Source organism: Acipenser ruthenus, chromosome 17 (genome assembly GCF_902713425.1).
Source record: "Acipenser ruthenus chromosome 17, fAciRut3.2 maternal haplotype, whole genome shotgun sequence".
Classification (NCBI taxonomy): Eukaryota; Metazoa; Chordata; class Actinopteri; order Acipenseriformes; family Acipenseridae; genus Acipenser; species Acipenser ruthenus.
This window is the reverse complement of record NC_081205.1, coordinates 13,060,531-13,085,170: the sequence shown is the minus strand read 5'-3', so window position 1 is coordinate 13,085,170 and position 24,640 is coordinate 13,060,531. Positions and strand designations below refer to the sequence as shown.

At 42.5% G+C, this 24,640-nt stretch overlaps 1 protein-coding gene across 1 annotated transcript in view; it reads left to right on the top strand.

Annotated features, from left to right (window-relative positions):
- fdxr (ferredoxin reductase) overlaps window positions 1-24,356 on the top strand; it is a 51,416-nt gene extending 27,060 nt beyond the window's left edge. Inside the window, exons 7-13 of the mRNA XM_034039392.3 lie at window positions 476-577; window positions 12,480-12,587; window positions 12,946-13,030; window positions 14,085-14,266; window positions 16,916-17,087; window positions 18,593-18,766; window positions 20,020-24,356. Of these exons, the coding sequence (XP_033895283.2) occupies window positions 476-577; window positions 12,480-12,587; window positions 12,946-13,030; window positions 14,085-14,266; window positions 16,916-17,087; window positions 18,593-18,766; window positions 20,020-20,150 (954 nt within the window). The 3' untranslated portion in view covers window positions 20,151-24,356. The remainder of the gene's footprint in view (window positions 1-475; window positions 578-12,479; window positions 12,588-12,945; window positions 13,031-14,084; window positions 14,267-16,915; window positions 17,088-18,592; window positions 18,767-20,019) is intronic.
- The last annotated feature ends 284 nt before the right edge of the window (window positions 24,357-24,640 follow it).

Below are 24,640 nucleotides of genomic sequence, written 5' to 3'. Positions count from 1 at the left end.
CCCATCTTGCTCATTCGGCCCATCTTGCTCGTTTGGTTGTTAGTAGCTTATTGATCCCAGAATCTCATCAAGCAGCTTCTTGAAGGATCCCAGAGTGTCAGCTTCAACAACATTACTGGGGAGTTGGTTCCAGACCCTCACAATTCTCTGTGTGAGAAGTGAGTGGTTCATCTGGTGAATGCTGGCCGCATGGTGTGGTGGGACCAGAGAGCGCCCACTTACCTTCAGTTCTCCTGAGCTGTTGTGGGAAGCAGAACTGGACACTGGGGGAACATCATTTGACATTTTAAATTGGGTAGAAAAGCTGGTTTAAAAAAATGGGTACATAAAATGTATAAAAAAAAAAAGAAAAGGTTTAAAGATCATAATATCCCATTGTTTCTCTAGTCCATAAGAAAGTCTTGCTAGGCACATGTAAATGTGTACATGGTGTTTGCAGCAGTGAACCTGTGTGTGTGTGTTCCTGTGTTTGCAGCTAAAGCCGGACCTAAGCGCTGAGACGGCGGTGATTCTGGGGCAGGGGAACGTGGCTCTGGACGTGGCCAGGATCCTGCTGTCCCCTCTGGAGCTGCTCAAGGTGGGTCAGACATCCTTCACCGGGGGTGTGACATCTGTAACCCCTCCCTGGGTGCATCAGAGACTGCTCTTCAGCTTCAGTTTCTAGCCACACACCTATAGAGCAAAGGCTAGAGCAGCCTTCTTTATATCAGTAAGCACCAGCACCATCTAGTGCACACTTACTGTGGATGAAGGTGCCTGTTTTACTGCTGGTAATATAGAGGAGGTGTTAATGACTTGCACTGGCAACCAAATAGAAAATGACATATTGGATTACTTTATGGGTCTCCTGTTTTGAGTGGAGTTGTCTGTCCTATACTACTTAAGCACTCTGCATTGAGTGGAGTTCTCTTTCTTATAGACCTCTATACAGTTCTGCAGTGTTGCGTGTATGATACCGTGAAGCCTGGGGAAAGCTGTATAGACTTTAGACCCACGACCTGACCAGAATGCAACATGAAACCAAAAACAGATCCCCTCTCCCGCTGTGCATGAAAGAGGATTCCCTTTCTCAGTCAGCAGCCTCTCCCAGCGTGCAAGGCAGGTGCTTGTCACGGTCGCCGTCGCTGTCATTTTTGGCTTGACTCCCGATTTGACGTAATAAATAAATACATTGAAAACATCAAATGGGCTAAAGTATAATTTGGCTGGCTATTCAGACTGATTTACAAGAACTGAGTTGAAAAGGTTGTAGGAAATACCCAGTAAAGCAGCATGGGAGAGTAAATAAAGATATGGACTTCTAGACCTTGAGCTTTAAACAGCTGCCATCTGAGTTGTGGCTCTGTCAGTACAGTATATGGGGGACTTTGTCAGTACTGTCAGATTTGAACGTTCTCTCTCTCTCTCTCTCTCTCTCTCTCTCTCTCTCTCTCTCTCTCTCTCTCTCTCTATATATATATATATATATATATATATATATATAGACGTGCTCAAATTTGTTGGTACCCCTCCACAAAAAACGAAGAATGCACAATTTTCTCTGAAATAACTTGAAACTGACAAAAGTAATTGGCATCCACCATTGTTTATTCCATATTTAATAGAAATCAGACTTTGCTTTTGATTTTTTATTCAACATAATATTGTAAATAAGAAAACAAATGAAAATGGCATGGACAAAAATGATGGGACCGCTAACCTACTATTTTGTTGCACAACCTTTAGAGGCAATCACTGCAATCAAACGTTTTCTGTAGCTTTCAATGAGACTTCTGCACCTGTTAACAGGTAGTTTGGCCCACTCTTCCTGAGAAAACTGCTCCAGCTGTCTCAGGTTTGATGGGTGCCTTCTCCAGACTGCAAGTTTCATCTCTTTCCATAGATGTTCGACAGGATTCAGATCAGGACTCATAGAAGGCCAATTCAGAATAGTCCAATGTTTTGTTCTTATCCATTCTTGGGTGCTTTTAGCTGTGTGTTTTGGGTCATTATCCTGTTGGAGGACCCATAACCTGCGACTGAGACAGAGCTTTCTGACACTGGGTAGTACGTTTCGCTCCAGAATACCTTGATAGTCTTGAGATTTCATTGTGCCCTGCACAGATTCAAGGCACCCTGTGCCAGGCGCAGCAAAGCAGCCCCAAAACATAACCAAGCCTCCTCCATGTTTCACTGTAGGTATGGTGTTCTTTTCTTTGAAAGCTTCATTTTTTTGTCTGTGAACATAGAGCTGATGTGACTTGCCAAAAAGCTCCAGTTTTGACTCATCTGCCCAAAGGACATTCTCCCAGAAGGATTGTGGCTTGTCAATATGCATTTTAGCAAATTCCAGTCTGGCTTTTTTATGTTTTTCTGTCAAAAGTGGAGTCCTCCTGGGTCTTCTTCCATAGAGCCCACTTTCGCTCAAAAAGCAACGGATGGTGCGATCAGAAACTGACGTACCTTCACCTTGGAGTTCAGCTTGTATCTCTTTGGCAGTTATCCTTGGTTCTTTTTCTACCATTCGCACTATCCTTCTGTTCACTCTGGGGTCGATTTTCCTCTTGCGGCCGCACCCAGGGAGGCTGGCTACAGTTCCATGGACCTTAAACTTCTTAATAATATTTGCAACTGTTGTCACAGGAACATCAAGCTGCTTGGAGATGGTCTTGTAGCCTTTACCTTTACCATGCTTGTCTATTATTTTCTTTCTGATCTCCTCAGACAACTCTCTCCTTTGCTTTCTCTGGTCTATGTTCAGTGTGGTGCACACAATGATACCAAACAGCACAGTGACTACTTTTCTCCATTTAAATAGGCTGAATGACTGATTACAAGATTGGAGACATGTGTGATACTAATTAAAGAAACTAATTAGTTTGAAATATCACTATAATCCAATAATTTATTATCTTTTCTAAGGGGTACCAACAAATGTGTCCAGGCCATTTTAGAATATCTTTGTAGAATAAGCAATAATTCATCTCTTTTCACAGCTTCTTTGCTTTATTCTATGACATACCAAAGGCATGCAAGTATACATGATAAAATAGCTTTTAATTTCATCACTTTTCAGGAGGAATGAAGCATTATTTCAATGAGCTGTAAGGGTACCAACAAATTTGAGCACGTCTGTATATATATATATATATATATATATATATATACACAGTGCCTATAGTAAGTATTCACCCCCCTTGGATGTTTTCAGTTTGTTGTGTTACAACCTGAAATCTTGATGCATTTAATGGGATTTTTTTCCCATTGATTTACACAACCTACTCAACACTTTGAAGAGACAAGAGAATTTTTATTGTGAAACAACAGTTAATGAAAAATAAAAAAACTGAAATGTCTTGGTTAGATAAGTATTCACCCCCCTGAGTCAATACTTGGTAGAACCACCTTTGGCAGCAATTACAGCTGTGAGTCTTTTGGGGTAAGTCTCTAACAGGTTTGCACATCTGGATTCGCCCATTCTTCTTGGCAAAATTGTACAAGCTCTATCAAATTAGATGAGGATCGTTGGTGGACAGCAATTTTCAAGTCTTGCCACAGATTCTCAATGGGATTCAAGTCCGGGCTTTGACTGGGCCACTCTAGGGCATTCACTTTCTTGTTTTTAAGTCACTTTAGTGTCGCTTTGGCTGTGTGCTTAAGGTCATTGTCCTGCTGAGCTGTTTTAGGTGTTTTGCAGACTGAAGCAGGTTTTCCTCAAGGATTTGCCTGTATTTAGCTCCATCCATTTTGCCCTCTACCCTGACAAGCTTCCCAGTCCCTGCCGATGAAAAGCATCTCCATAGCATGCTGCTGCCACCACCATGCTTCGCAGTAACACTTTGCATTTAGGCCAAATAGTTCAATTTTTGTTTCATCGGACCACAGAATCTTTTGCCACATCTTTTCAGAGTCTCCCATATGCCTTTTTGCAAATTCCAAGCAGGATTTTACATGGGCTTTTTTCAGAAATGGCTTCCTTCTTGCCACTCTTCCATACAGGCCAGATTTGTGGAGTACCTCAGCTATTGTTGACACATGGACAGTTTCTTCCATCTCAGCCATGGAACGCTGTAGGTCTTTCAGAGTTGTCATTGGCCTCTTGCTGGCTTCTTTGACCAATGCCCTTCGTACCCGGCTGCTCAGTTTGGGAGGACAGCCTGCTCTAAGCAGATTCTGGGTGCAGCCGTATACCTTCCACTTCTTAATGATCGACTTGACTGTACTCCAATGGATATTCTATGCCTTTGAAATCTTTTTATACCCCTCTCCTGATCTGTGCCTTTCCACAACTTTATCCCAGAGTTGTTTTGAAAGCTCCTTCGTCTTCATGGTAGTATCTTTGCTTTGAATGCATTACCCAACTGTGGGACCTTACAGAGACAGGTGTATTTAATCTGAAATCATGTGAACCACTTTTATTGCACTCAGATGGACTCCGTTTAACATATTGTGTAAATTCTGAAGGCAATTGGTTGCACCTGAGCTTATTTAGGAGGGTCATAGCAAAGGGAGTGAATACTTATCTAATGAAGACTTTTCAGGTTTTTATTTTTAATTGATTTGTCCCCTGTCCCCACCCCCCATTTTTTCACACATTGAAAGTGAGTAGGTTGTGTAAATCAAAGGAAAAAAAAAATCCCATTTAAATGCATCAAGATTTCAGGTTGTAACACAACAAACTGTGAAAACGTCCAAGGGGGGTGAATACTTACTATAGGCACTGTGTGTATATATATATAGAGAGAGAGAGAGAGAGAGAGAGAGAGAACGTTCAAATCTGACAGTACTGACAAAGTCCCCCATATACTGTACTGACAGAGCCACAACTCAGATGCCATAGGCTTTTGTTATGAAGTCATTTAAGCTTTCAGTGGAAGGTCAAGTTATTTTCATCTAATTCCAGGCCACTGTTAACATATTAGAATGTAATATTCTTATAGTGACTGAACTATGTCGGACCTCTTTCTTTGTTCATACAAAACCCAGTTGAAGCAGGTTTTAGACATCCTGTTTACCTTTCAAAGCTATTTTTTAATTAATATGAAACTCCACTGTAAGCGCTTTTCCAAATTCACTGCATGAAGTCATTTTTGGCTGACAAACATTATCCCAATTAACGTCGCTACCTTTCTGATAAGAACTAATGCTGCAGACAACTTTTCTAATTTAAATGAAATGCTCGCTTCGGCTGCCAAGTTTTCATTAATTTCTATAATATAATGAAGAGAATGGACATTACCCCATATACTCCCTTATTCTGGTACCAAAAGGTATTTCGGTAGTTAATTTTGCTCAATATAGAAAGGCCTTGGTTTCAAAACTGCTGACGACCAGCAAGTCCTGCTTCGTCTGCCAAAACCTATTTCTTCATGCCCAGCACAGAACATTAGTTATTTTACTTCAATCAGTTCACTGTATACTAAAGTTATTAAGTACAGTCTGCATTATATTCTCTTATTTGAAACTTAACAGTTCCTCTGTTTTTTATTGCAGTAAACTATTTGTATGATAGTAGAGCCTTAAACAAGCAAAAACACTTAGTTTAAATATTCTGTTTCTTATTAGATCAAAATACTTAAAACATATTATTTCTCTTCAGATAGTTTTGTCTCTCTATTATTAGATCAGAATACTTTATTTAAAACCTCAATGCTTAGTAACAACACAGTCAAATAAAATCAAATAGGTATTTTTAGATTCAAATGTCATTCTGTCTAAAAAGGGTTACTTTTTTGTTTTTGCTAATTTGCAATACCTAGCCTCTGCGTTTTAGTTCTTTAAAAATGATGTCTCCATCAAGCTAATTAAATGAGATGCCTGCTTCTGCCATGGTTAGAGGCTTCTGCAGCAGCAGCTCTTAAATAAGGGAAAGGGAAAGCCTAGCTCATTTCACAGGTGTTTCATGGTCAGCGTGACCTCAAGCCAGTGCGCTCTCTTTACACAGAATTACACAGACTCTATAATATTTATTTTTTACTGTTAAACTGGAGATTATATATATATATATATATATACAGACGTGCTCAAATTTGTTGGTACCCCTCCACAAAAAACGAAGAATGCACAATTTTCTCTGAAATAACTTGAAACTGACAAAAGTAATTGGCATCCACCATTGTTTATACCATATTTAATAGAAATCAGACTTTGCTTTTGATTTTTTATTCAACATAATATTGTAAATAATAAAACAAATGAAAATGGCATGGACAAAAATGATGGGACCGCTAACCTACTATTTTGTTGCACAACCTTTAGAGGCAATCACTGCAATCAAACGTTTTCTGTAGCTCTCAGTGAGACTTCTGCACCTGTTAACAGGTAGTTTGGCCCACTCTTCCTGAGCAAACTGCTCCAGCTGTCTCAGGTTTGATGGGTGCCTTCTCCAGACTGCAAGTTTCAGCTCTTTCCGTAGATGTTCGATAGGATTCAGATCAGGACTCATAGAAGGCCACTTCAGAATAGTCCAATGTTTTGTTCTTATCCATTCTTGGGTGCTTTTAGCTGTGTGTTTTGGGTCATTATCCTGTTGGAGGACCCATGACCTGCGACTGAGACAGAGCTTTCTGACACTGGGCAGTACGTTTCGCTCTAGAATGCCTTGATAGTCTAGAGATTTCATTGTGCCCTGCACAGATTCAAGGCACCCTGTGCCAGGCGCAGCAAAGCAGCCCCAAAACATAACCGAGCCTCCTCCATGTTTCACTGTAGGTATGGTGTTCTTTTCTTTGAAAGCTTCATTTTTTTGTCTGTGAACATAGAGCTGATGTGACTTGCCAAAAGGCTCCAGTTTTGACTCATCTGTCCAAAGGACATTCTCCCAGAAGGATTGTGGCTTGTCAATATGCATTTTAGCAAATTCCAGTCTGGCTTTATTATGTTTTTCTTTCAAAAGTGGAGTCCTCCTGGGTCTTCTTCCATGGAGCCCACTTTTGCTCAAAAAGCGACGGATGGTGCGATCAGAAACTGACGTACCTTCACCTTGGAGTTCAGCTTGTATCTCTTTGGCAGTTATCCTTGGTTCTTTTTCTACCATTCGCACTATCCTTCTGTTCAATCTGGGGTCGATTTTCCTCTTACGGCTGCGCCCAGGGAGGTTGGCTACAGTTCCATGGACCTTAAACTTCTTAATAATATTTGCAACTGTTGTCACAGGAACATCAAGCTGCTTGGAGATGGTCTTGTAGCCTTTACCTTTACCATGCTTGTCTATTATTTTCTTTCTGATCTCCTCAGACAACTCTCTCCTTTGCTTTCTCTGGTCCATGTTCAGTGTGGTGCACACAATGATACCAAACAGCACAGTGACTACTTTTCTCCATTTAAATAGGCTGAATGACTGATTACAAGATTGGAGACATGTGTGATACTAATTAAAGAAACTAATTAGTTTGAAATATCACTATAATCCAATTATTTATTATCTTTTCTAAGGGGTACCAACAAATGTGTCCAGGCCATTTTAGAATATCTTTGTAGAATAAGCAATAACTCATCTCTTTTCACAGCTTCTTTGCTTTATTCTATGACATACCAAAGGCATGCAAGTATACATGATAAAATAGCTTTTAATTTCATCACTTTTCAGGAGGAATGAAGCATTATTTCAATGAGCTGTAAGGGTACCAACAAATTTGAGCACGTCTGTATATATATATATATATATAAGGATAATCATTTTACTTGTATAACAGTTTAACTTTAAATTATTTTATAACATATATTTCTAATTCAGATACTTCGATATAGCAATCTCTTATAAATTGTAATTTTATTTTACTTCATTGACATACACAGAAGATGTTCATTTTTAATTAGGTACCTGCTTGGCAGCAAATGCAACCTAAAAACCTATTAAAACTTAGGACTGCTCATACATTTACTTAGTGTTATTATATTAGGTTTCTTATTTGTTTAAATACTTTTGTTTTTTCTTGCTATAATCACACCTAGTTCGATTGTTTATGGCATATTATCCCTGTTCCATAGAGTTTGCCATTCTGCTCTCGCTGGATCAGAATGTTTTGAGGCTCTGAGTCTAATTAAAAAAGATGCTTTTGCCTGATAAGGGAGGCTTGGAACTTTCAGCAGGTCTGCCTGGCCTTTTGATACAAGGAGCTCTCTCTTTCAGAGCTTACACAGACCTATTCAAAAGGATACAAAATACAGGATTCTACAACATTACTGTTAGCAATGTATTTCATTCTATAGCATCCAATCCATATCTAATAAGTCAGCTTGTTCACAGCAAGATTCAAATTCTCCTCCTGGCTCAGCTCGAAGTGGCTCTGTGAACACCACGACAGGCCTGTGCATCCAGCGTTTTACATCACAGGTGTGGGCGACCAGGGCCTTTACTTGATACCTGCAAAAACTTACATCTTGTCAGCTGGGCTCCCATCTCTACATTCTCATTCCTATCGTCAGTGGGCAAAGACATTTTAACTGAATCTGGGTCCATCAAAGAACCGCACACCCTTGCAACCGAGGCCTTCCCTGCAAAAGGATCTAATGACTTATAGTACAAAAGGGAAATGCCAGAACCATCTGTGACAGTACAATACAGTATATGGGGAGGGTGAAGGTTACTCTAATCAGTGCTGATAACAGTCAATTAACCTTTAATCAGCAGTTGGGATAGTTCTGTGAAACCAAACTGATTTCAGGGAAATCCTTTTCTTGGTTGCGATTGCTTGTAATAATCAATAAACGAGTGCTAACTGAGGCTTAATCGTTTCTTGCCTCAGCTCTAGCCATCACTGCCCAAATTTTCTTGTGCTGGTTATTTTTTGCTTGTTTATTTGATGCTTTCATTTGAGATGTGCAGTTATTTCCTGGCACCTGATCACTCCTGTGCTGTAGGTCAATGTTAATCCAGTGGTCGAGGGGCAATCAGACCCTGTGACCTACAGCAAAGGAAGTGTTTAGGTAGGTACATTTAATATTTAAAGAAAAAATGAATTAGGGAAAAAAACAAAACAAGAACCAATTAACATCAGTGGCAAGGTTATTCACGCTGACAAAGAAAGGGATTTGATAGTCTTGGTTAGCACTCCTGTAAGTGATGCATTTTATGCTTCATGTTCATACAACACCAGCTAGTTCTGTTGTGATGGGGCACTATTCAGGTGTAATACCTTTTATGTGAAAGCAGCCAAGTGTGAGGAACAGACATTAAGCCAAGTTAAACAGTCGACATGGGGTTTCACTTTAGCTTTCAGCATTGTGAAATGGATGGGTTTCGTTTCATCTTTCAGCATTATGAAATGGCTTGGTCATATATGACTGTGCAGGAAACCCTGTAGAAGTGGTTTTCTTAATGGCCATCAATAAGTAACAACGTCAAAGAAGCAGGGACTGTGTTTCAAAGGTACAAGTGGTCTGACGCCAGGATGTGGGTTTGCATTTGATCTGAGGTGCCAGTGCTTTGATTAATATTAGAAACGAGAGGTGACCTCACTAGGAATTTATAAAACACACGCAATGGCATAAAACAAGCAATTAATACATGATTTGCGGGGGCAATGTCTCTGTGCACTTTAGCCCTTGATGCATATGTAATTCTGTATATGCATATGTAATTCTGTGGCATTTCTTAATGAAACTGCTAAAATTGGGAGGGGATTTTGCAAATGACGTCTATTAAATAGTCTGTCTAATTTATTAAAGCTGCCGGTAATTGCGGGCCTCGTATTTGCTTGATTATTTTAAACTATATACAGGCAAGGTGATGTGGGAGACTTGTCTGCAACAAGAAGGAGACATTGTTTTCAAGGACAAAGAAACATTTAATAACATTTTGCAAAGAGCTCATTTTTTAACACTTCTGATCAAGTCGGTTTGTAAATTACGGTTTATAATGCCGGTACCATATTGTTTTGCAAACTCCAATTTTCAATACATGTTTCATAGCTTACATGACAAAACAGAAAGTCTGCAAATAGAGAATATAGAATCCATGTATAAAAGGTTCTTAGAAACACCTAAAAAGGTCTCCCCAGGTTCTAACGAGAGCCTTTACTTCTAGAGTGTAGGCATTATTATAAGAACGGTGGAGGAGATTGAGAAAAGATTGAACGATATTCTGAGGCACACTAAAGAAAGTCTCATAAACATGTAATACAATGAGGGCTCATCCTCCACCATTATTTTAGTAATGCCTACAGAATTTATTTTTTGTAATATGGCGTTCTGGTATTTAACAATACTGGTTCAGTTTTGTTAAATTCGAGTTTGAAAGAAAACAGTAAAAAAAAAAAAGATGAAGCAGTTAGTTTGTAGCTAGAGCAAATACAGTTTTTCGACCCTATATACTATACAGATATACTTTAAAATCATACATATAGTAAGAAATACAGACACACATAATAAATAGGAGAGTTGTAACTGCATAAGACTTTAAGAAGATATAAGTCATAGTTAAACTGAAGACTGTTCGTATGAAGCTGTATTGTTGTTGAACATATTACTGTACAGTGGAAGGATTTTCCACCCGTTTGACCGCCATAGATGTAAGTAAATAAAACTCATTGTTTCTGAAGTTTGAAAAGTCTATACGCCTGGAATTCTATTTGAAATAAGAAGTTGAACTAATATGCGAAGCACAGTAACTGGATGATGCGTCGTAATGTATAAGCAACCTACTACAAACTGAAGTGGTACATTTGTTTATTAAGAAGCCACCACACATATTTTATTCATTTGTCCAGGTGATGTATTTCGAGCTTGTAACACATCTTCATGTGTTACAAGTACTGCTTGTACCAAAATCTCCAGTTCCATATTGGTAAATTTCAGTTTTCGCTTCTGAGCATCCTCATCACCATGGCTAGTACCAGGCTGAGGTCTTTGTGTGCCATTCATTTTCTTTTGGAATGTGTAGCCTACACACGCAGAGTTGACCCAAACCCGCTATTTATTGTGAGAGATGTGTAATTCTCCACCGCTAATTGCGGTGAGGGGTATTTAAATTGTTTGTATGCAGAATCGCCTGCTTCACCTAATTAGTCTTATAAAATAGGTTGTTATTTTGACGCTGAGTGCGGCCGTACTGAGCACGCACATTACGTGGCTTTTTGCGGTCGGGTTTTCCCCTTTATAAACTTGGGCTTGCTGTCCAGGGTCTTGTGTGTGTTCTGTGACACAGAAGGGATCAGTAAGAAATTGAGATTTGAAGTTGCTTGCTGGTCAGTGTCTCGTGTGTGTTCTGTGACACAGAAGGGATCAGTAAGAAAGTGAGATTTGAAGTTGCTTGCTGGTCAGTGTCTCGTGTGTGTTCTGTGACACAGAAGGGATCAGTAAGAAAGTGAGATTTCAAGTTGCTTGCTGGTCAGTGTCTCGTGTGTGTTCTGTGACACAGAAGGGATCAGTAAGAAAGTGAGATTTGAAGTTGCTTGCTGGTCAGTGTCTCATGTGTGTCTCCCCTGTCCTCATCTGCAGGCCAGCATTGTTTATTTGGATTTGCCAGTGACCTTGCGCAAAGTCAGAGAACTGAACATTTACCGACTTCTTAACTGCTGCCTGAACTGAAGGGCTATTGCAGTTTCCACTATGTATCACAATGTTATTAAACACTGAACTAAGTACAAGAAACCCTGCTGTTGCTTTGAAACATGACCGGTGCTTTCTACCGGCAGTGTGAACCAACGCACACTTCAATAATCTGTTATCTGATGGTAATAATTAAAAGCACACTGCAAGAGCTCGCCAGACATTTCCAGTAAATCTTACCTAATTCAAATTACTGTCACTTCTATGTCTCATGCTTAATTGGCACACGCGTTATGGTAAATGTGCTTGATTTGTTAATGTTATTTTTTTCAGAGCTGGAATCCTCTGCTTCTTCCGTGATGTGTTTTCAGGGTCTCTGTGCTCATCATGTTAAACACTTAACAATAAAATCATGAGAGTGCAATTTTTAGCTCTTTAATTGATACTAAAAATACCAGTTACAAAATACTCAAAACACATTTACCACAATGTGTGTGTCTTTCATAAAGGAAAATGTGAGACCTCGAGATTGACAGTGATTTATATTTGATAAGAATTACTTGGATTATGTGGTGAGCTCTAAGGTCCTTTTTAAATATAATTTTGATGGATGCTTCTTTCTTTCAGAAATATGTGACAATCATTACCAATGATATCAGAAATCACTCTTAAATACACTTACTATTTGGGTCTACATCTAAATTGTACCCATCTGTTTTTTTCAGGATTTGTTTTGTTTGGTATCAGTGAAACTATAAAAACTGAATTGAATACGTTTGCCACAGTCCACTGATTTAGTAGCATTGACAGCGCCCAGTCCACTGCAGGATCCTCATCAGGATCATTCCTGTCACTCGTTTCAGAAAGCAGACTTCACTGCGGGCTCCCTATCATTCCTGTCACTCGTTTCAGAAAGCAGACTTCACTGCGGGTTCCCTGTCATTCCTGTCACTCGTTTCAGAAAGCAGACTTCACTGCAGGTTCCCTATCATTCCTGTCACTCGTTTCAGAAAACAGACATCACTGCAGGTTCCTTGGAGGCCATCACGGATAGCAGGGTGAGGAGGGTGCTGATCGTGGGGAGACGGGGCCCCCTGCAGGTCGCCTGCACAATCAAGGTGGGCTGGGTACCATTTACACAAAGCCTCTTTATTCTACTGCAACCTCAGCTTTCTTTCTTTCTTTCTTTCTTTCTTTCTTTCTTACTTTTTTCTTTCCATCTCTTTATTGTTAGTTGCTTATGTTATTCTGTCTCTGTCTTTCATTTGGTATATTTTGCAGTTCTTTGTTTCTGTACTTTCTTTAGTTCTTTTTTGTTTCACTCTGTCACTTTCTTTAGTTCATTTCATTCTTTTATTCATTATTTTGTTAAGCATTCCCTTCTTTTGTTCATCATTTCTTGCTTGCTTTTGTTCTTTTTTTCGTTCTTGTGAATGTGTCTGTGTATTTCTAATAGCAGTCTCTGTCTGTGTTCAGGAGCTGCGGGAGATGATAAACCTGCCCGGGACTCAGCCTGCCCTTGACCCGCGGGACTTCCAGGGGCTCCGAGAGGCTGTACAAGGTGAGGAAGGGGTTAGCGTGTTTATCACTGCATCTGCTTTGCGTGTTTCAATATGTTTCTGTTGCCAATGGAAAGCACAGGATTATCTTTCCATCCATCACACTCCATCTCCTGCGCTCGGCAGGTCACGATGCTAATTGCCACATAATACCAGGCAGGTTTTCATCCAAATCTGTGTGTGTGTCCTGATGTGCTCAGGGAGTGTGTGTGTGTGTGTGTGTGTGTCCTGGTGTGTTGCTGACAGTGTTCTCAGGGAGTGTGTGTCCTGGTGTGCTCACAGAGTGTGTGTGTCCTGGTGTGTTGCAGACAGAGTTCTTAGGGAGTGTGTGTCCTGGTGTGCTCACGGAGTGTGTGTGTCCTGGTGTGTTGCAGACAGAGTTTTAGGGAGTGTGTGTGTCCTGGTGTGCTCACGGAGTGTGTGTGTCCTGGTGTGTTGCAGACAGTGTGGTCAGGGAGTGTGTGTGTCCTGGTGTGCTCACGGAGTGTGTGTGTCCTGGTGTGTTGCAGACAGTGTTCTTAGGGTGTGTGTGTCCTGGTGTGCTCACGGAGTGTGTGTGTCCTGGTGTGTTGCAGACAGTGTTCTTAGGGAGTGTGTGTGTCCTGGTGTGTTGCAGACAGAGTTCTTAGGGAGTGTGTGTCCTGGTGTGCTCACGGAGTGTGTGTGTCCTGGCTTGTTGCAGACAGTGTGGTCAGGGAGTGTGTGTGTCCTGGTGTGCTCACGGAGTGTGTGTGTCCTGGTGTGTTGCAGACAGTGTTCTTAGGGTGTGTGTGTCCTGGTGTGCTCACGGAGTGTGTGTGTCCTGGTGTGTTGCAGACAGTGTGGTCAGGGAGTGTGTGTCCTGGTGTGTTGCAGACAGTGTGGTCAGGGAGTGTGTGTGTCCTGGTGTGCTCACGGAGTGTGTGTGTCCTGGTGTGTTGCAGACAGTGTGGTCAGGGAGTGTGTGTGTCCTGGTGTGCTCACGGAGTGTGTGTGTCCTGGTGTGTTGCAGACAGTGTGGTCAGGGCGTGTGTGTCCTGGTGTGCTCACGGAGTGTGTGTCTCCGTCGTGTTGCAGATATCCCCAGACCCCGCAAGCGTCTCACGGAGCTCCTGATGAAGGCAGCGCTGGAGAAGGCTGCTGGGAAGGAGGCGGAGCGTGAGTGGAGCCTTCGTTTCCTGCGCAGCCCCACCCACATCCTGCCCAGCCCAGACAGGAGCAGAGCAGCAGGGATCCGATTGGCTGTCACCCGCCTGGAGGTAGGAGGCAGGGCCTGAAACAGTAGCAACCAACTCTGTATCATGGGTCATTTTCTGCTATAGGGTCTGTTTTAATGGAACCACCATCTAAAATCGTTTTCTTGCAGATGGAATCAAGTTAAGATGAATGATAACGGAATTAGTTTAAACTGGTATCTTTGAAATTGTGATAGGGGCTGTTTGTCTTCTGCCAAAAGTTATGCCGATGGAATCATAACTAGGAGGATTGTTTAAAAGTGAAAGAAAAGATGCATTTACTTTTTTCTGTTGATGGTGTATTTTAGTCCAAAATGTGTCTTAATAAACACCTGTTCTTGCGTGTTACTCTAGTTTTTTAGTGACTGTTTTGGTACCGCTGTAGCTGACAGGGTTATAGTGGAGAGGCCCAAACTAAAGTATGTCTCACTTGTTATGTATATTTCACATGCACATTTCTGATAACCTTTTAAACATTGAGTCAAAACTACATGTTTAATGGTTGAAATTTCTCTCTCTGACCACGTGCTTGTCTCTGCAGGGCTTGGGGGGAGCATGCCCGGGCAGTGCTGACGGGAGAGGTGTTGAAATTTCTCTCTCTGACCACGTGCTTGTCTTTGCAGGGCTCGGGGGAGCATGCCCGGGCAGTGCTGACGGGGGAGGTGGAGGAGGTGTTGAAATTTCTCTCTCTGACCACGTGCTTGTCTCTGCAGGGCTCGGGGGAGCATGCCCGGGCGATGATGACGGGGAGGTGGAGGAGGTGGTCAAATTTCTCTCTCTGACCACGTGCTTGTCTCTGCAGGGCTCGGGGGAGCATGCCCGGGCGGTGCTGACGGGAGAGGTGTTGAAATTTCTCTCTCTGACCATGTGCTTGTCTCTGCAGGGCTCGGGGGAGCATGCCCGGGCGATGATGACGGGGGAGGTGGAGGAGGTGTTCAAATTTCTCTCTCTGACCACGTGCTTGTCTCTGCAGGGCTCGGGGGAGCATGCCCGGGCGGTGCTGACGGGAGAGGTGTTCAAATTTCTCTCTCTGACCACGTGCTTGTCTCTGCAGGGCTCGGGGGAGCATGCCCGGGCGGTGCTGACGGGGGAGGTGGAGGAGGTGTTCAAATTTCTCTCTCTGACCACGTGCTTGTCTCTGCAGGGCTCGGGGGAGCATGCCCGGGCGGTGCTGACGGGAGAGGTGTTGAAATTTCTCTCTCTGACCACGTGCTTGTCTCTGCAGGGCTCGGGGGAGCATGCCCGGGCAGTGCTGACGGGAGAGCATGCCCGGGCAGTGCTGACGGGAGAGGTGTTGAAATTTCTCTCTCTGACCACGTGCTTGTCTCTGCAGGGCTCGGGGGAGCATGCCCGGGCAGTGCTGACGGGAGAGGTGTTGAAATTTCTCTCTCTGACCATGTGCTTGTCTCTGCAGGGCTCGGGGGAGCATGCCCGGGCAGTGCTGACGGGAGAGGTGTTGAAATTTCTCTCTCTGACCACGTGCTTGTCTCTGCAGGGCTCGGGGGAGCATGCCCGGGCAGTGCTGACGGGAGAGGTGTTGAAATTTCTCTCTCTGACCACGTGCTTGTCTCTGCAGGGCTCGGGGGAGCATGCCCGGGCAGTGCTGACGGGGGAGGTGGAGGAGGTGTTCAAATTTCTCTCTCTGACCACGTGCTTGTCTCTGCAGGGCTCGGGGGAGCATGCCCGGGCAGTGCTGACGGGGGAGGTGGAGGAGGTGTTCAAATTTCTCTCTCTGACCACGTGCTTGTCTCTGCAGGGCTCGGGGGAGCATGCCCGGGCGGTGCTGACGGGGGAGGTGTTGAAATTTCTCTCTCTGACCACGTGCTTGTCTCTGCAGGGCTCGGGGGAGCATGCCCGGGCGATGATGACGGGGAGGTGGAGGAGGTGGTCAAATTTCTCTCTCTGACCACGTGCTTGTCTCTGCAGGGCTCGGGGGAGCATGCCCGGGCGGTGCTGACGGGAGAGGTGTTGAAATTTCTCTCTCTGACCATGTGCTTGTCTCTGCAGGGCTCGGGGGAGCATGCCCGGGCGATGATGACGGGGGAGGTGGAGGAGGTGTTCAAATTTCTCTCTCTGACCACGTGCTTGTCTCTGCAGGGCTCGGGGGAGCATGCCCGGGCGGTGCTGACGGGAGAGGTGTTCAAATTTCTCTCTCTGACCACGTGCTTGTCTCTGCAGGGCTCGGGGGAGCATGCCCGGGCGGTGCTGACGGGGGAGGTGGAGGAGGTGTTCAAATTTCTCTCTCTGACCACGTGCTTGTCTCTGCAGGGCTCGGGGGAGCATGCCCGGGCGGTGCTGACGGGAGAGGTGTTGAAATTTCTCTCTCTGACCACGTGCTTGTCTCTGCAGGGCTCGGGGGAGCATGCCCGGGCAGTGCTGACGGGAGAGGTGTTGAAATTTCTCTCTCTGACCACGTGCTTGTCTCTGCAGGGCTCGGGGGAGCATGCCCGGGCAGTGCTGACGGGAGAGGTGTTGAAATTTCTCTCTCTGACCACGTGCTTGTCTCTGCAGGGCTCGGGGGAGCATGCCCGGGCAGTGCTGACGGGAGAGGTGTTGAAATTTCTCTCTCTGACCACGTGCTTGTCTCTGCAGGGCTCGGGGGAGCATGCCCGGGCAGTGCTGACGGGAGAGGTGTTGAAATTTCTCTCTCTGACCACGTGCTTGTCTCTGCAGGGCTCGGGGGAGCATGCCCGGGCGGTACTAACGGGGGAGGTGGAGGAGGTGGAGTGCGGGCTCATCGTGAGCAGCATCGGTTACCAGAGTCTGCCCATTGACCCGGCCGTTCCCTTTGACCTGCGGCAGGCCATCATTCCCAACAGAATGGGCCGTGTGCAGCAGGCTCCCGGTCAGTCACTCTTTTTATTAAATATGGAATCAGTGGAAAATCAATGTTCATACTGTACAGAATTCAACTTAGAAGAATGGCTGGAGCAACTACCAAAGAGACGCTGTACATGGCCGAACTTGATGGGGAAAACTATCTTTACAACTGTTCTGACTGTTTAAATTGTACTCGTGTTTCGGGCACTATCTGCTAATAGATTAGGATAAATAAGCAGTCAATGATTCTTTTTATTCTCCTTGTTGAAAAAGCAAAGCCTGTAGTCAATGAAAGCAGGTCTTCCTGAAGCTCTGCATGCTTGTGGTGATTGACCTGAAAGAGGGAATGCAATTTAAACTCTAACGCTCTTATGGTCATAGATTTTTCTCCCCCTATGTTAAGCTACCAGCATCCAAGTTAGCCAATCGTGGTCAAGTCTGTTTCCAGGTATTAGACTTTTTTGGAGGAACGGGTTCAAATCACAAATCATGTCCGGCCCTCTGTCCTTCTGTCTGTCTGTCAGAATGATAACATAGTGAACATGATAACTGCCTATAGTATTATAAACTCTTGATTTTATCCTAATATTTGTACCTTTACTGTGGTTAAAGGTACTGTGTGAGTATTACGTGATTATGAGGACCCTCTGTATGTGTGTGACCAACAAAATACTGGTTAAGGAAAAGAACTGATATCTGCCCAAGGACATTTCACATGTGCAAAACAGCCTAGTTCTAGTGAAGGATGAGCCATGTTACAGTAAAGGTATGGTGGGTTATTGTATGTTCAGTGCAGTCAGTCAGCCACCAGTTTCCACTGAAGTATCAGACCGGTGATATCAACACAAATCCATTAAGTGACACATCACAAAACAAATAGGAACTGAAGGTCTGTTGTCCTGCAGAGTGCAAGGAAAGCAGGTGTTACTGGATAGCTAGCAGACCTGGGCTCAGTTACAGGTGGAATTGTGAAATTCCTAATTCATTGCATTTACAGTGTCATTGTTTTTGAACCCTGGCACAGCTGTGTAATTGTAATCATACCAGACAATTGATCCATTACTGTTCACTCATGCATTTATTTGTCATTTGATCATTGTTCTTGTATTTTCAGCCACTTTTGGTGATCCTATTTGTTTCTGTATTTGTACCTGTATCGTAAACAGAGTAAACTTGTTCATGTGGGGAGTTGCTTATGTTATTTTTTATTGTAATTGTAATTACTGCAGCATAATTGGAACTGGAATTGTAATTGAGCAATGTAATTTTAATTGTAATTGAACAAAACACAATGAATTGCAAGTTCAGCAAACAGTGCTGCTGTAATTGTAACTGGAGTTGTAATTGACCCAAGGTCTGCAGGTGAGGCTCCAAATAGGGCGCCAGGGCTATTAATCAATCTGCGAATGTTTAATTGAGGCTCACTTAATAAAAGCCCTGGTGATCGATTAATTGCTGAATTGTTGCATCTCTATCTGCTGGTCTTGAGTGGTCTGTCTGTTCTGATGGCGGGTGCTGTCCTGTCTCCAGGCCTGTACTGCAGTGGTTGGGTGAAGAGGGGCCCCGCAGGGGTGATCGCCACCACCATGAATGACAGCTTCGACACGGCCTGCTCCGTGCTGGAGGACATGGAGTCGGGACAGCTGGACACCAGCACCCCCAGAGCAGGGGCCTGCATGCTGCAGGCTCTCCTGAAACAGAGAGGTATGTACACCAGCACCCCCAGAGCAGGGGCCTGCGCTCTGCACACTCTCCTGAAACAGAGAGGTATGTACACCAGCACCCCCAGAGCAGGGTCCTGCGCTCTGCACACTCTCCTGAAACAGAGAGGTACGTACACCAGCACCCCCAGAGAAGGGGCCTGCCAGCACCCCCAGAGCAGGGGCCTGCAAGCTGCATGCGCTCCTGAAACAGAGAGGTACTTACACCAGCACCCCCAGAGCGGGGGCCTGCCAGCACCCCCAGAGCAGGGGCCTGCGCTCTGCACGCTCTCCTGAAGCAGAGAGGTACGTACACCAGCACCCCCAGAGCAGGGTCCTGCACGCTGCACGCTCTCCTGAAACAGAGAGGTACGTACACCAGCAGTATCTGTTAACCACATCTTCATCCAAAAGCTATGCGTGGTTATCAGCGTATCTGAATAAAAACACTGCACACTTGAAACTGGCCTCTTATTGTTGAGTGTTTCTCTATTCAGTTTCCATCAATGCATTCACCTTCTGTATAATTCATCACTAAAGTCTTATTTGTTTAACTTTTAATTGCAGTTCAATTTTATTTACCTTTTATTTACACTTACAAAGGTTGAGGCCATTGTCTTAATCAGTAGTCTTTTGACAGCAAAAATATTTAACGTTGAAACCTGAAGAGGCAGACAGCACCAAACACTAACGCTGCCTATCAGACACAAACCCTGGGCACAGCCTTATAGCTCTCCAGCACCAGGACCACATACAGCCTCCCAATCACTTGCTCGTTCAGGGGTTTTCAAAGCAGGAAGCACACTCCCGGTAGAACATCATTTACAAGAAGTTATTCAACCCTTTCATGCATGGCAACCTCATATGGGGGTGGATTAAACAAAATCTCTTCTAGTCTTTGTATTGGGGACATGTACATTGGGAAGATGCACATGCATGATGACCTCATGTGAGGATGGAATTTTAAAAATATATTTATTTATGTTCCAAAACTACTTTTGTTCAGTTGTTTTCAATATTGCATGCGTGAAAGGGTTAATAAAGTATGAAATAATATTATTATTGCCGTGTGTATTTTGATTGGGTTTTTGAAGTAACAAAAGGAGATATGTCAGTTTATCATGACATATTGTTTTCACCAGTTCGGACGTGTTACAGAAACTAGCAAAGGGAGAATGCAAACACATTATAATTCTTGTATATGTTTATGGTCACTCATAAAAATGTTCCCATATGTGTCCCTTTTTTCGTGCCAAGGTGTGACGCCTGTCTCCTTCGCTGGCTGGGAGAAGATCGACGCTGTGGAGACGGCGAGGGGCCGAGAGGTTGGCAAACCGCGGGAGAAGCTAGTGGACGTGCGGGACATGCTGAAAGTGGCTAGTCTATGAGGGAGTCTGCTGGGTACAATTCTGCTGCTATGGACAAATGTTTTGCATCACCTACAATCTTAGGATTGAGATATCATTAAAAAAAACTAGATATAATTTCAATCTTTGATTTTGTGTAATTAAGGAAATTACAAAATGGTGTCGCAGAAGTCTACTGGAAGCCGTACGAGCAGTACAGTATGTCATTTCCAAATGTCACATTTTTCAATTTGTCAGTTTTTCGTTAAGTATATCGAAAACTACAAGGTGGTATGTAATTCAATATGGTAATGAGACACTGCCCAGTCACTGCAAGCTTTAATCAGCGCACTGGGCTAACTTTGTGGAGTTGGATCAAGCCTTACAACTACACACCGATTCACTTAACAAATCATCTGGGGTGTGCTACACCTCAACACTGTACACGTTGAAACTGGAAGTGCATTGAGCCTTTTCCTTGCCCTGTAGATGGCAGTTCATTATTGATTCTTTTTTCATTTATAATTGTGAATGTCTTGTGAAAGGTGCGGTGCAGTGGCACTGGCTACAGTCAGGCATGATGCCAGCACTCAGGCAGGCTCTGGGAGAGCTCCTAAAAGCTTGCTATCCTTATGGTAGCTTTTAAATTCTACCAAATAGCTAAATCTATCAGAACTGTGTGAAATTATTTAATGGAAACACTGCATAAAATACCAAAACCAAATGTACACCCCCTGCCTGCCATTCCTTGGCCTCTCACTGGCATTTCTGAAACCAAAATGTGTCACACACAAAAAAAAAACCAGAACAATTAAACCATTAAATTAAAAACAGTCTAATACAGAATTAGTTGAAAACAAAAAAAGATTTAAAAAGAGATTTAAAAAAATAATGTTTTAATTGTAAAAAAAAAAAACGCTAGTTTGTAGCAATGGAATTTAATAAAATTAGAATTTAAAAAAGGACAAAAAGAAAATGCAGTTTAGAACAACTAAGATAGAAAAGCTGTACATTTTCAGTCTTGATTTAGTAACACTAAGAGTCCTGTTTCCCTGACAGAAGGTGGTAGAGCATTCCAGAACGTAGGAGCTTCACAAGAGAAGGCCCTTCCTAATGAAAAATGAATGTTTACAGTGTACCTTATTGCTGTCGGTACGAATGCTGTCCAGGGGGTAAACAGGAAGCTGACATTCCCATACCTGTAACTTCCTTTCATTCTTAAAGCAGGAACTGGAGCTGTTTCCGCTTCCTCCTCTGTGTTTGGGAATCGCGGGGTGAAATGTGTTTGTTGCTTGTGGCTGTTATTTGATTACAGCTTCTTATACAGCTGTTTGTTATTGGTAAGATTACTTACAACCGTAGAAATGCATTTAGGAAGTGAAGCATAATATTGAAAATATCCATGTGTTATTTTCTTTCACAACATTTCATTATGGTGGAGTGGTTCGGATTAGCAAGAGTACCTACTGAAATACCTACTTGAGTTACTGTATAATGTGCACCTCTTGTATTGCCCTCTATAGAGAACACTGTAAACAGTATATTACTGCCTTCTATATAACAGACAGCTGGATAGCTCATGCACAAACACTATGGTATCATATACAGCTCAGGCGTACAGACAAATAACGTTATGAAATGAGCAGCTGAGTGTTTGCAAACTATTTTTGGGAGCAGATTATTGGTGTTTTGGTAAACTTACGCTTAGTGTATAAAGCTAATATTGTCAACAATGGCTTGTGAGGTAAAACCCTTTGTTTATTAATTGTATAATTATATACAATTAAGTGCACTTTCCTTATGAAGCATTTCATTTAAAAACAAGAGCCTTGCTAGTTCTTGGTGTGGTTTAATCAGTACATATTGGTGCTGCATTTCCACTTGGGTCTAGGGTTCACTTTGTTGACTTTCAGTTTCTGTTCACATCAGTGCTATTTTAATTGGCACGTATGTGCACCTGGGGTTGGAGGAATGCATGTCACAGTCAATTATCTCAACTATCTGTTGCAGATTCTTCTGTTTACCACATTTCCTTTGTGATAAACAGAAGCATGTTCAACAGGTAACTGTTTTCTGTTTGTTTTGATGGCTTGTTTTGCTTTTCAGCTTTGTATTGAGAAACATGTCAAGACAAGGGACCTGACAGAGATTCATTTGGATATGCATTCAAGTTTTGTGGATTCATAGTAATGTAATGCCAAAGTAAATAGTGTGAATCTGGGTCTGTGAGACAAGTGCCAACAAGAGCACACCTGCACTAGGGCTGCATATTCTCCAACAATACTGCACAGACTCACATATTCTCCAACAATACTGCACAGACTCACATATTCTACAATACTGCACAGACTCACATATTCTACAATACTGCACAGGATCACATATTCTATAACAATACTGCACAGACTCACATATTCTGTAACAATACTGCACAGACTCACATGTTCTACAATACTGCACAGACTCACATATTCTATAACAATACTGCACAGACTCACATATTCTACAATACTGCACAGACTCACATATTCTCCAACAATACTGCACAGACTCACATATTCTCCAACAATACTGCACAAACTCACATATTCTCCAACAATACTGCACAGACTCACATATTCTCCATCAATACTGCACAGACTCACATATTCTATAACAATACTGCACAGACTCACATATTCTACAGCAATACTGCACAGACTCACATATTCTACAACAATACTGCACAGACTTGCATATCCTACAACAATACTGCACAGACTCACATATTCTACAATACTCACATATTCTATAACAATACTGCACAGACTTGCATATTCTACAACAATACTGCACAGACTCACATATTCTATAACAATACTGCACATACTCACATATTCTACAATACTGCACAGACTCACATATTCTCCAACAATACTGCACAAACTCACATATTCTCCAACAATACTGCACAGGCTCACATATTCTACAGCAATACTGCACAGACTCACATATTCTATAACAATACTGCACAGACTCACATATTCTACAACAATACTGCACAGACTCACATATTCTCCAACAATACTGCACAGACTCACATATTCTACAACAATACTGCACAGACTCACATATTCTACAGCAATACTGCACAGACTCACATATTCTATAACAATACTGCACAGACTCACATATTCTCCAACAATACTGCACAGACTCACATATTCTCCAACAATACTGCACAGACTCACATATTCTACAACAATACTGCACAGACTCACATATTCTACAGCAATACTGCACAGACTCACATATTCTCCAACAATACTGCACAGACTCACATATTCTCCAACAATACTGCACAGACTCACATATTCTCCAACAATACTGCACAGACTTGCATATTCTACAACAATACTGCACAGACTCACATATTCTACAACAATACTGCAGACTCGCATATTCTACAATACTGCACAGACTCACATATTCTACAACAATACTGCACAGACTCGCATATTCTACAATACTGCACAGACTCACATATTCTACAACAATACTGCAGACTCACATATTCTAAAACAATACTGTGCCGACACATACTTTGTGCTGATCCTGTTTTCCATACAGCTATGTTGTTAGATTTCGAAATGTCACATTTTTAAATTGTATTTAAGTATATGGAAAACTACAAAGCGGTATGTAATTCAATATGTTAACGTAACATTAGTTAACAGGTTTCATTCGACTATGAATCAAAATGAGCTAACTCTGTAGGGCAATGCTAAACTTTTGGCTGTAGATGTATATCGGGGTGTAAAGTTTGTACTTGCTTCGTCTAGTTTACTACTGCTAACGTTTAGCATTCACTAAACTCAGGCCACTAAATTGACACTCTATTGTACCTTGAACAGTTTGTTTGTACCTTCAATATTGCATCTACTCAATGGGGAGCACATTTATTCTCTCTGGTTTTTCATTTCCATTGTATGACTGCTAGTGATATAGATATATTTTGATTGAATGCACCCATATTATTCATTTAAAAAGCCCAGAGAGCTCCATGCCATTTCTATGTTATTCACTATGGTAAGGAAAGGAAAGTATAATGTTGAAACATCCCATCTTGAAACTCTTCACATGTTCTGATCTAGTGGATGTGCCTCTTCTGTTTTGGATGAATGGATTCTCCCTTTCTTAAACTGTGTGTATGTTCCCATTGTTGTGGTGTAAACACAAGAAATTGAAAATAAATCTGTTGAAAAAGAAGCAACATAACCTCATGTATTTTATAATTAATTATTCTGAGTCTAAATGTTTTTGAGATTTTCTGAATCTGAATCCTGTCAAGGTGTTCATTGATGCATTGAGTGGAAATGCACTGAATGTTGTTTAAAAGTTGCGCAATATGCACTCTTACCTGGGGTATAAAACACCTCTGTTATTCCCAAACCTTCCTGAGGCACTGTATGTATTTTTAAAGTCCTGTTAATGTTAGTTGGCCATCACATCTGAGTCTTGACAGATTCCAGCACAATAACTCCTGAAAAAAT